The sequence below is a fragment of the Bombina bombina genome, chromosome 1, assembly GCF_027579735.1.
Source record: "Bombina bombina isolate aBomBom1 chromosome 1, aBomBom1.pri, whole genome shotgun sequence".
NCBI lineage: Eukaryota > Metazoa > Chordata > Amphibia > Anura > Bombinatoridae > Bombina > Bombina bombina.
Window position 1 is genome coordinate 729,927,590 of NC_069499.1, and position 12,753 is coordinate 729,940,342.

The 12,753-nt window shown below is 34.4% G+C and overlaps 1 protein-coding gene across 1 annotated transcript in view; it reads right to left on the reverse strand.

Annotated features, from left to right (window-relative positions):
* Positions 1-12,753, reverse strand: part of MCF2 (MCF.2 cell line derived transforming sequence) — a gene marked incomplete at its 5' end in the record, with an annotated part of 268,961 nt that overhangs the window by 153,969 nt on the left and 102,239 nt on the right. The window contains 5 exons of the mRNA XM_053699244.1: positions 1,311-1,430; positions 2,789-2,903; positions 3,722-3,846; positions 7,894-8,043; positions 10,256-10,372. Of these exons, the coding sequence (XP_053555219.1) occupies positions 1,311-1,430; positions 2,789-2,903; positions 3,722-3,846; positions 7,894-8,043; positions 10,256-10,372 (627 nt within the window). The remainder of the gene's footprint in view (positions 1-1,310; positions 1,431-2,788; positions 2,904-3,721; positions 3,847-7,893; positions 8,044-10,255; positions 10,373-12,753) is intronic.

The following is a 12,753-nucleotide window of genomic DNA, read 5'->3' on the forward strand; positions in this document are numbered from 1 at the left end:
TTTTTTAAACATTTCCCCCTAAAATACATATCCTCTCATTTAATCCGTAATCTATGTAATTTCCTTCCTCTTAGTCCATTTTCCTCCAAACATGTACAATGTGGATTTAAAGGGACATAAAACCAAAAAATGTTCTTTCATGATTCAGATAGAGAATACGATTTTAAACAAATTTCGAATTCACCTCTATTATTTAATTTTCTTCCTTCTCTTTTTATCCTTTGCTGAAAGGTTTATCTAGGTAAGTTTAGGAGCAGCAAAGAAGCTAGGTTCTAGCAGCTGATTGGTGGCTGCATATATATATATATATATATATCTATATATATATACCGATTGTCATTGGCTCACTCATGTGTTCAGAAATTAGTAGTGCATTGCTGCTTCTTCAACAAATTAGATAATAGAAGTAAATTAGAAAGTTGTTTAAAATCGTATTCTTTACCTGAACCACAAAAGAAATGTTTTGGGTTTCATGTCCCTTTAACTTAGTATTAAGCATTAACACTCTTAAGATGATCTCTTCTTTCTGCAACTTGGGAGTAGTGAATTGCTCATACCCTTATACACACACACTAGGTCCTGCACTCTCCTAGGTATGCCCCAAGCACTCTCCCATCTATATATGCACACCCTCAGGCACTCTTTCCACATTTACACTAAACTTATGCACACTCACCAATCACTCTCTAATTCTTACACAACCACACACATTCTATGTGCACATGCATCCAGCTGCTCTCACACTCTTTCCCACATACATAGGACTCTCCCGCCTATACACACTCATTTGCATGTGCTTTTTCCACTCTTACTTAACTCACTGGGCCTCACCTATTCTTACACACACCTCAGGTATTATATCACTGTTACAGACACAATGCTCCCCCACCTTTACACACACACATGCAGGTGCTCTTGACACCAGTATGCCCACCCACCATTCACTCTATTACATTTTTGTGTGCCAATCAGGTGCTTTCATGCACTTTTATTCTCACCTCCTGGCACCATTCTTATGCTCCATTATAATCACTCCCCCAGGCACTCTCCCATCCTTACACACTCACAAATTGGTGATCTTTCCACCCTTAAACAGCCATTAAAATCGAAAAATGACATGCTCCAACCTGCTAGAGCCTATCATTTTAAGACTATTCACCCTGCACTATTGTGTGTTTAACCCCTGCAATGGAATACCTTTTTAAAACTATACAAAAAATATCGTCTATAAACAGAATTATTCTCTCTTTTATGTTTTGGCCAACAAAATGAAGCACACATTGTGTATATGAAGGTACAAGCAAACCTACCTGTGATTTGTCATCTAAGCTATTTATTTCCATTATTCTTTGTCTTACTTCAGAGAGATTATCTCCTGTATCTGGTAGATTTGCCTGTTGTGCCATCAGGTAATCAGCTGTATCCTTCAGCTGTAAAGTAATATATTCTTTACTGGTTTTACTATATAAAAAAAAAATCTATAAAAGTCATACAGGTAAGTAGTCAGTAACCAATAAGACACTTATACTATCTCTGAAAACAACTATAGAAAAATAGTTTAGCAGTGCTAGAAAGCCAGGGAACCTGACACTGTACATACTAGACAATTGAAAAAAAGCAGAGACAATGGACAGTGAACTCAGGACACAGCAATATATGGCACTGGAGATTAGAGTGTATATCTGTCCTTAAAACAATCACCGATACTTGGAGAGAACAATGGAAAATCAATATTTTATTACCTTGTCTCTGCTATATCCCACTGGGAGTGTAATTTCTTCTGCTTTACAAAGCTTATCTATAGCTTGGACTTGCGGCCACAAACTTTCAGAATAGGTGGGGATACCACAGGCTAAATCAACTATTTCAAATGCTAATATAAGGGTAAAGGAGCTACTTGTAAACAATTTAATGCACTCCAGCAGGTAAAGTGGATCATTGAGAACAAATTAAAGGGGAGAATTTTTTTGAGTAAACTGTCCCTTTAAGACTTTCAAAACAATAGAGCAAATAGACAAATGGGAAGAGCTATGGTCAAATTATGAGACAACAAAGTGCAAAACACTTGGTTAGGAAAGAGAAAGACAGTATAAAGAGAGGTCAGTAGGGGGACAGTCATTTTAATTGAAATGTACAGGAAAAAAAATGAGGAAGGCAGGGTTATAAGGAGGATATAAAAATCCAGTTAAAGCAACGTGAGCTAAAGGCTTTGAAATAGACAAGAGAAAAAAAACAAAAAAAAAACAAGCAGGGTCAAAGTCAATGACAAGGGAAGAAAGATACAGAGCTAGCATTTGACTGGATATATTTTACTATCTAATTAAAAATCTTAAAGGACTATTAAATACAGTAGAATTGCATAATCAACAAGTACATAATAAATTAACAACAATTCAATAACAGTCTGAATTTTAAATGAGTAGTAGATTTTTATGATAAAGATCAAAATTTACTTTAATTTGTACCATATGACAGCCCTTAGCCAATCACAGACTCATATATGTATACGCTGTTAACTTTTGCACATGCTTTGTAGTAGCTGGTACCTCATAAAGTATGCATATAAAAGACTGAAAACAACTTAATAATGGAAGTAAATTGGAAAGTCTCTTAAAACTGTATCTTCTTTCTGAAAAAATGTATTCTGATTTTAGTGTCTCTAACAGCTGTGCAAGCATGTGAAGAAAGCAATAGATTTGTTTGAAACTAGAAAAGTAATTTTAATATTAATGAAAATCATTAAAAAAAACTATTGGTGTAGTATATATGCAGTATAATTTTACTGTACCTCTTGAAAATGCTGCTCAAACTTCAACAATTCTAAATACTGTTCCATTTTGAGCTGGTGCTTCTCCCAAAACCCATCAAATGCTGTTTCCATTTCATGCAGCTGGGCAAGTAACCTTAACAAAAATAGATTGTACTGTGAAAAACAAAGTAGCAATGTCGCTGAGAGGTTGTTTGTTTTTTAAGTCTGTTCTATGTATCCATAACACTTTTTATATCTTTGAGAATATTATATGACCAACTCAGTTAATTACATTACTACTGATGTTTGCTCTAAGATCTATGGGTACAAGTTTGGCTGATATTTTTGTCTGTTTCCAATAGATTATATTCACAAGAACAAGATTAATCTAGCTCAAAATGAAATCTTAACTGAAGACGTGCTGCTTCTGATGGCGAAAATAAATGGTAAGTATATTAGTGCCTTCATGCACTTCACTCCCAGCACATCTAAAATGTATAGGCCTGACGTCTCACAGAGGTCAATACACGGAGTTATCAACTCCAATATGATAAGGTAATGCCTGAAACTCATCTATTCCTCTTTGGGGGGTTTATAAAAAAAATAGTTCTTGTCATCCTTTGTAGTGTGTTATGGGCCCTCTTTTCGTCTTGGTCTCAGCACTGAGATAATTATTTAGGCCCAAAATTAGGACAAATAAGAGGGTGTTAAAATGAAAATAAAATCCCTAAAGCCTTGTCTACAATTTTGCCTTTTTTCCTGTAATTTAGTTCTGCAATTTTGTGATTATACAATTTTTTTTTAAGATGGATGTGAGAAATTTCTGTGTTATCCCTTCACAAAGGAGTGAAGAATTGATTATAATAAGCAGGAAATCACTTTGCAAGATATTCTATCCCTATAATGTCCCTACACATTTTTTTTAGGTGTCAATATCCAGTTTCTTATGGAATGTAAAAACTCTTCAATTACCTGTTGACGGTATCCCTGTCCGTGTTGGTTTCACTGCTTGCATCTTCTTCTATAAAGCTGGTGCTCGGCTCCTCAATGCTACTCAGAAGTAAGTCCCCTTCTTTCATTACTGATGTGATGCCTTTCTGTTTAAATAAAAGAGCAACAAGTTTATAAATTTAAAGGTTCTTCCATGAGACTGTGTTAAAAGCCCTGAAGATCTATTTTCCGACCTCTTACTTTACAGATCATTGTACAGCCCATTTATACATCTGTCCACAGAGGACCTCATCAAACAGAGGACCTCATCAAACAGAGGACCTCATCAAACAGAGGACCTCATCAAAAAGCAGGGGAGTTTGGGTAATGATATGCAAAAGAGTGTCGCAATGTCTAATAATTTTTCTTCCCGTATCAGTTTCAAACAGGAATGCCCTTAAGATGGAGCAGTGCCACTCTTGGCAGCTTTAATGCATAGTAGGGATAGGTACGACAAGATAAATAAATACACTTTGTAAACTAATTATAGTCTTATAGTAATAACTAACAAAAGATATTTAGTTATAGTGAAATGATTCACAAACAGCTAAGGGTGTGACAGATTAAAAAAGAAACAATGACTCACTAGTAAGGAACCAAAACCATTACAAGAAACCTAAGGTCCTATATATGCCCTTATTTATCTTTTATTAATGGCAATAATACCCTATATTAAGCTGCGAAAAAAAAAAGCACCACAATATGTTTACTGTACTCTATTTCAGCATTATCAGATGTTTATGTGAAATGTATCACTTAATATGGTGTCTTATCCCTTTCCAAAGGTGTTTAGTGGATGGAACATTTATGTTTCTTACACCAAGCACTTACTATGTTATTAATTTCTCCTAGAATATCATATATTGTCCATGTTACAAATTATATAAGTATTTTAGGTCTTGGTTTCCTGAATGATGATTTTCTTGTATCATAATACTTTACCCAGGATGCGTTCATAGTAAAATAAAACTCTACCATTATAAACAATATTTACATGTAGCAGTGTTATTCTGGAAATAGCTTAGATTTTTAGGGTCAGCTAGGGACCCTTATTTCAAGGAGCCACAAGGGACTTATATTTGTTAAGCGCTGTGAGATATACCGATGATTATAGCAGTGTTATTCTGGTACAGCTTTAGTTTTAAGGAGCAATGTTGAATGTCAATAATCACATACTGATATAGGGAAGCCATAGGGGATGGAGATATAGACATATGAAGAAAAACAGGCTACAATGACAACCAGAGACAAAGAGAGAGAAAAAAAGGTAAAGTGACATAGTTAAATAAGTTCTCCAGTTGGAATATTTACCAATACATTACATTCTTCCTATCCAGAATATATGGTGGTAAGTGTATGTGTCACAGGGTCATGTTTAATCTAGTAGTAAATGCCTAGGTAGCACTATGTTTGTATTAATCACTTTGTGCTAAATTACAAGTGGCACATTGTTGAGTGTGAGCGATATCGAGTTTTTGCGCACTTCGGAAATAGGGTTTCGTATTACAAGTTGAAAGTAAACGCGATCACGAGAGTATTTTACGCTTGTCGGGTTAGTGTGACTGAAAACGTCTCGTAAAAAGTAGTGTGTTAAAAAAAGATGCACTAAACACAACATGAATACATTGTAAATTACAGTTACACACATATAAACACTATCTGTTAACAATTATTCATAGAAATATTAAAAAAGTAATAAGGGTTAAAAGGTAAATGCTGTATGACAAGGTATTTGAAAGAGCTATATGGTATATATACATACATGTCTAAATATGTATATTATGTATATATGTTTGTGCATATGTATTTATGTGTTTTATTCTATATATTAATGTACATATTTCAAATTACAATGTTCTCCACATATAGAATAATGTAATTTTTATTGTATATATACTGTATATATATATATATGTATATATATATATGTGTGTGTGTATATACCTATACCTGTATATCTATATACATAGACATAGATATCTATTTTACATTAACATTATCAGATATATATAGAAATATATATTTAATAATAAAACATTAAAACATTTCTAATTTTATACATATAGTAAAATATTCTAAATAATCAATAGAATATATATATATATATATATATATATATATATATATAAAACATGGAAGGGAACTGCACTCCAAGACCGGATCAGGTACACATCCTGTGACTCAGTAACATCCAGCCCTGGGTGCTAAATAGCACTCCAAAAAAGCTGTGATGTCACCAGAGCCACAGGCAGTTAACCCCAGTCCGGAATGGGTGCAAGAACCAAGGGAGATTACAAATAAAAAGTAATACAACACATAGAAACACCCAGCACTCACCAGCTAGCTCACAGCTAAGATAAAATCACAACTGGAAAGGTTAGTCACCGCATCTGGCCAAATGGGAAAGCTCAGGCACCACGTCAAGGTCCTTTCCTTAGCCTGAGTCCCTAACACAGGCACACCATCATGCGAGCTCACAAAGCTAAACAAACTGAGAACAAAGAAGGGGTGCACAGGTGGCTGCAATCACCCATAGAAAATACAAAACATGGAAGGGAACTGCACTCCAAGACCGGATCAGGTACACATCCTGTGACTCAGTAACATCCAGCCCTGGGTGCTAAATAGCACTCCAAAAAAGCTGTGATGTCACCAGAGCCACAGGCAGTTAACCCCAGTCCGGAATGGGTGCAAGAACCAAGGGAGATTACAAATAAAAAGTAATACAACACATAGAAACACCCAGCACTCACCAGCTAGCTCACAGCTAAGATAAAATCACAACTGGAAAGGTTAGTCACCGCATCTGGCCAAATGGGAAAGCTCAGGCACCACGTCAAGGTCCTTTCCTTAGCCTGAGTCCCTAACACAGGCACACCATCATGCAAGCTCACAAAGCTAAACAAACTGAGAACAAAGAAGGGGTGCACAGGTGGCTGCAATCACCCATAGAAAATACAAAACATGGAAGGGAACTGCACTCCAAGATCGGATCAGGTACACATCCTGTGACTCAGTAACATCCAGCCCTGGGTGCTAAATAGCACTCCAAAAAAGCTGTGATGTCACCAGAGCCACAGGCAGTTAACCCCAGTCCAGAATGGGTGCAAGAACCAAGGGAGATTACAAATAAAAAGTAATACAACACATAGAAACACCCAGCACTCACCAGCTAGCTCACAGCTAAGATAAAATCACAACTGGAAAGGTTAGTCACCGCATCTGGCCAAATGGGAAAGCTCAGGCACCACGTCAAGGTCCTTTCCTTAGCCTGAGTCCCTAACACAGGCACACCATCATGCGAGCTCACAAAGCTAAACAAACTGAGAACAAAGAAGGGGTATATATATTTACAGTATATATAATCATTTTTAATAATTATTATTATTTGTATTATTTTATATTACATTTTTCAATAACGCACCTTAAGATTAGTAATTTTTCATGTGCGCTAACCAGACACCGCGTTTGACCTAAATCATGAACCCCAAATTGTGTTACACAAATTTTACATTCCTATAATTTTTATTAATAAATATATATATATCTGATAATGTTAATGTAAAATAGATATCTATACCTATATATCTATAGCAATAGATATACATGTATAGGTATATACAGAAACATATAGAAATATGTATTTAATATAAAAATTACATTATCCTGTATGTGAAGAACATTGGAATGTTAAATATGCATAACTCTTGTCAGGTTAGAGCGCAAGCGATAGGTGTTAGTTTTTTTTTTCTTCTGTGCTCTCCATTGAAGTCTGTGAGAATACATTAAAGCAAAGTCCATGGTTAGCATGGGTTGGGTTTTGCTTGCGTGCAAACTATTTTCAATTTGTAATACATGCACTACCTGTCAAATGCAAAAAGCTTATTTCGAGCAAAGTTTACGCTTGAGCAAAATTTGCTAAATAGTGCGCCACTTGCAATCTGCTCGTTTATCTTGTATATAACCAGTAGGTGTCATAAACAAAGAGAGATAGAATTTTTCAATAATCGATGAAATAGCTACTAGACAAAAAAAAACAAGGCACTACTTTACCCACTGTATACAGTCTTAATATAGCTAAGTATAAAACTGCAGAGCTTGTGAAATTTCCAGACTTGCAGTAATCTGTCTTTATAAAATCCAATTACACTTACCTTCAATTGGCAATATTTTTCTATTCGATGTGTTAGAATACGCTCAATTAAATATGTGTCGCTTGGTAATTCTGTCTCAGCTAATTCTGTACCAAAAGCTTGTAGCCTCTGAGCAATTTCTTTTACTGTCAGTGCAAATCCCTCTATGGCCTGCAAAGACACACAAAAGTTTCAAACCAGTTATTTTTACATGGTTTTAATGTAACAGAATACATATAAACATTCTTATTTTCAAACCAACAAAATGGCAGCAAAATGATCTAATACAGCTATGTATAACCTGCAGTTGGCTTCATATAATTGAGCTAATATAGGTTTTAATTACCTCTGATGTTTTATAGATACTTTTGAACCTAAATGTACAGTTAAATTTGCATCTATTTAATGTATTGTTTATTATTAGCAAGTAATCAGAAGATCCTATAATATCAATCATCTAAAAATAAAGAAATGCTGAATGGACACATGTTCTAATATGGTATTAAAAAAAAGTAGATTAAAGGGACAGTAAAGTAAAAAAAAAAAACAACTTTCATGGTTTAGATAGAGCATGCAATTTTAAACTATGTTCAAATTTACTTGTTAGCAAATTTGCTTCATTCTCTTGGTATCCTTAATTCAATAGTAAATCTGTGTGAGCATGTCTTAGGTTCTCTATGGCAAACTGTTTATAGCAGTGTTATATTATAATGCTATTCCAATCCAAAAGAAGCCATACCTCCACTTTTACAACAATTGTTTTAAAGTTTAATTTTCATGCATGTAGACATTTTAAATAATAAAATTATTTCATGGCTATAAAACGTCTACAATTTTTTTTTTATGATTGTACTTATTTTATACCTTCAAGTTTTAGTTCTAAAATTGTGCAAAATGATATGAAACTTTTAACCCCTAGACACCATTAGGACATTCCATGCCATCTTAAAAGTGCAGGGCTTTAATGGTTTTAGGATGGCATGGAATTTTCTAGCTTTTGCAGCGTCCTGCTCCTCTCCTTTTAAAACTGCAAAGGATCCAACTGGGGGACGTTCCTAGAAATCCAGGCAGTTCCCCAGAAGCCAACCAATGCCGTTTTGAGTCACATGATAGCAGTGACGATTATGTGACTTCCTTTTTTCACTTTTGTTTACAATCACAACTAGGACAGTTGCCTCCGGCCTAAAAGGATAAATCAGACATGCCTTATTTAATTATTACTATTATTATTATGTATAAATTGTACTTTGTCCCACATTAGAGAGGCCAAAAAGCAAAATCTGAAAAGTAGGTTTTCAAAATCCTGCAAATTACTTAAACCAGCTGTTTGATTTTCCACACTTGCAGGTTACAGAAGTTGTTTTTTGGCATCTCTAGGTTGTGTGAGAGAAGAATATGTTTTTCCATAAAATAAAGAGGTATTTAATGTCATTTTAAAGGGACACTGAACCCAAACATTTTCTTTTGTGATTCAGATAGAACATGCAATTTTAAGCAACTTTCTAATTTACTCCTATTATCAATTTTTCTTTGTTGTCTTGCTATCTTTATATGAAAAAGAAGACATCTAAGCTTTTTTCTTGGTTCAGAACTCTGGACAGCAGTTTTTGATTGGTGGATGAATTTATCCGCCAATCAGCAAGGACAACCTAGGTTGTTCACCAAAAATGGGCCGGCATCTAAACTTACATTCTTGCATTTCAAATAAAGATACCAAGAGAATAAAGAACATTTGATAATAGGAGTAAATTAGAAAGTTGCTTAAAATTTCATTCTCTATCTGAATCACAAAAGAAAAAATTTGGGTTCAGTGTCCCTTTAAATACATTATGAAGTCATCAATAAGGGACAAGAAAGTCAGAATTAAATTTTTATGATTCATATAAATAACACAATTTTATCAAAATAAAATGTGGTTCTATTATCAAATATATATTATCTTGTTATCTTGTTATCCTTTGTGCAGATCATACCTAGATAGGCTCAGGAGCATGCACATGACTTTAAAACTATAAGGCAGCAGTGTTTGCAACAATGTATAATGGAATCATAACAATTTAATGCATGCCTTTCAACAAAGGATACTAAGAGTACAAAGTGCAATTACTAGTATAAGCAAATTGGAAAGATTTGTTTCTAATCGCAAGCTGTATCTTAATCATAACATAAATTTAATTTCCCTTTAATGTCTTTACCTAATTCAGGTGTAAAAAAAAACCCCAGATGCTCTGGTTGTATTCTATATTTAATGCAGGTAGGTTAATTAATTCAAATTGTTCAGAATGTCATAACAAAGGAAGACAAAAACAAATTGAATATTAAGAGCTAAAGCACATGAAATCTGTTAAAAATTCTATTAATGTTTATTATTATTGGAACTTACTGTTCGGAAAACCACCCAGTCACTATGGCGATATTCCAGAGTACCTCCAAATTCCGTTGTTAGTTGCTTTTCATCAATATATCTCAGCAAATCAGAAGCAGAGCTCAGCATAACAACCTAAAAATGGTAGAATATCTATTAAAAAGTATTTTCAATACTGGATTTTTCAAGAGATCAAGAAGCAATGCTATCAGTCTACTGGTCTAATTACTGTGGTAATACATATATTGTTTAAAATGTACTTTCACAACAACTGAGCATTAAAGTATATATATATATATATATATATATATATATATATATATATATATATATATATATATATATATATATATATATATATATATATATATATATATACTTTAATGTATAATACAATATTGTACAAAAATATGATGTATAAATTAAATCATTTTCTGATACTTAGTTTTCTCCCTTGTGTTACCATAAAATATATTTTTGTATGAAGGACACCTGTTCTACTCAGAGACAGTTTTAAGTCTGTGGTTCCAAAAGTTGTTCAACTAATAACAGTAGAACTATAAGTAAAGACATCTGCTGGTTGTTATTGTGCTTCAGCTGCTATTAAAGGGACATTAAACACTTTGAGATGGTAATATAAAATAATAAATCATAGTTACAAAAATTCCTCTGCAGAACACTTTTTGTTTTATTTTGTCCCATTTTCCTGTTATTTCATATTGACTATCATATGCTTTTAGTTCCTTTTAGAAATAGAAGTGCAGAACTATGTTATATTCCACACAGTCATTGGCTGCACACTCCAGTGCCCTATTTTTAACTGTCCCTAATTGGCCACAGCAGAGAAGGTATCCTAAGTTACAACATGGCAGATCATATTTGTTATATAGACACTAAAACTTTACGCTTATTTTGTCACTAATTAAACAACTAATGAAACTTTTAAAAATACATCTATATGTTATTCACAGACTAATCATATTTGTTTTTAATGCATCATTCTATCTAGCATTAATTTAGTGTTTAATGTCTCTTTAAAGTGAAAGTCATTCATAGCATTTCACAAACGCTAGGATTTACTATTGAAACAGATAAAGGGGACTTTCATTCATGAAGTATAAGATACTTCATGTAGAAAGCGCCTTTATTTGTTTCAACCGATCAGCGATTTGAGCTGCTAACAAATGCCACTGCAAAAAAATGTTTTCCTAAGAAGTGACATTTTCACCTCTTAGCCAATAGCAGTGCAGTAAATCTGGCTCCCATGGGCACCAAGCCGGAGTTACCGCACGGCTATTGGCTAAGAGGTGAAAACGTCACCGCTTAGCAAAACATTTTTTTAGCCGTGAGCTTTGTTAGTAGCTCAAATCGCCGATCGGTTGAGACAAATAAAGGAGCTTTCTACATGAAGTATCTTATACTTCATGAATGAAAGTCCCCTTTATTTGTTTCAATAGTCAATCCTAGCAATTGTGAAATGCTAGGATTAACTTTCACTTTAAATTAGAGGTGTAAAACAAATACTGGGAGCTGCATATTGACAGTTTCCTGTTATTTGTGGCTGTAAGCATTTTATTATAAATATGTCATACATAATTGTGACTCCTGTAAATATGACCAGTAAAAATATACTCTTAAGGATAGTTTGGCAGGGGTACCTGCTTGTCCCTAAGGGTTACCTATGTTACTTACAGATCTCTGGGCTCATGGATTCATTGTTACCAATGAACTTGAGGCTCTAAGTAACCTAAAAGAGTGAATCCACCATCAAAGAATAGGGAGCATCCAGAAATCACAATGCAGGGATGTAAAAAACTACAGTAGGTGCCTCTGGGTACAAAATCAAACGAGTCACATTCAACCAAAATCAGTAAAGCAGAGTGATAAATTACTGCAATTTTGGGTTAAATTTAAAAAAAAAAAAAATCTTTAAAAATTTCAATTTTAAAAATACATGAAGATGGAATGTGCCCCATTAAATCTTACAGGTTTTGTGTTTTACAAGCCCTTAGTCACAGGGGTCAATTTAATAAGGGCCGAATGGCCCCTGTTCCCCTTGTTTCCACGCGAGCCTTCAGGCACAGGAGTTAAGAAGAAGCGGTCTTAAGACCGCTGCCACTTAACTGATATGCCGCCTCTGAGGCGGCGTACAGCAATCCGCCTGATCATATACGATCGGGCTGATTGACACCCCCTACTAGCTATAACTGATTGTGCAATGCTGAATGCCGACAGCGTATGCTGTCGGCATTCAGCGATGTCTGGCGGACATGATACCCTGCAGCGTATCTTGTCCGCCAGGCATTGTTAAATCGGCCCCACAGACTCAAAATGTGTCACTGTCAGATCACTTCCAATTTTTTTATTGTTACTAATAAAGTTCATTTAATGCCAGTATGCAGCAATTGCTTGCAATACTTTTAAAGATGCTAAACAGGGTGGTTTGATTTGAAATATTTCATTTAAAAAAAGGAATCTCTCTTCGATGCAACTTGTTATAATACAATATTGTGCAG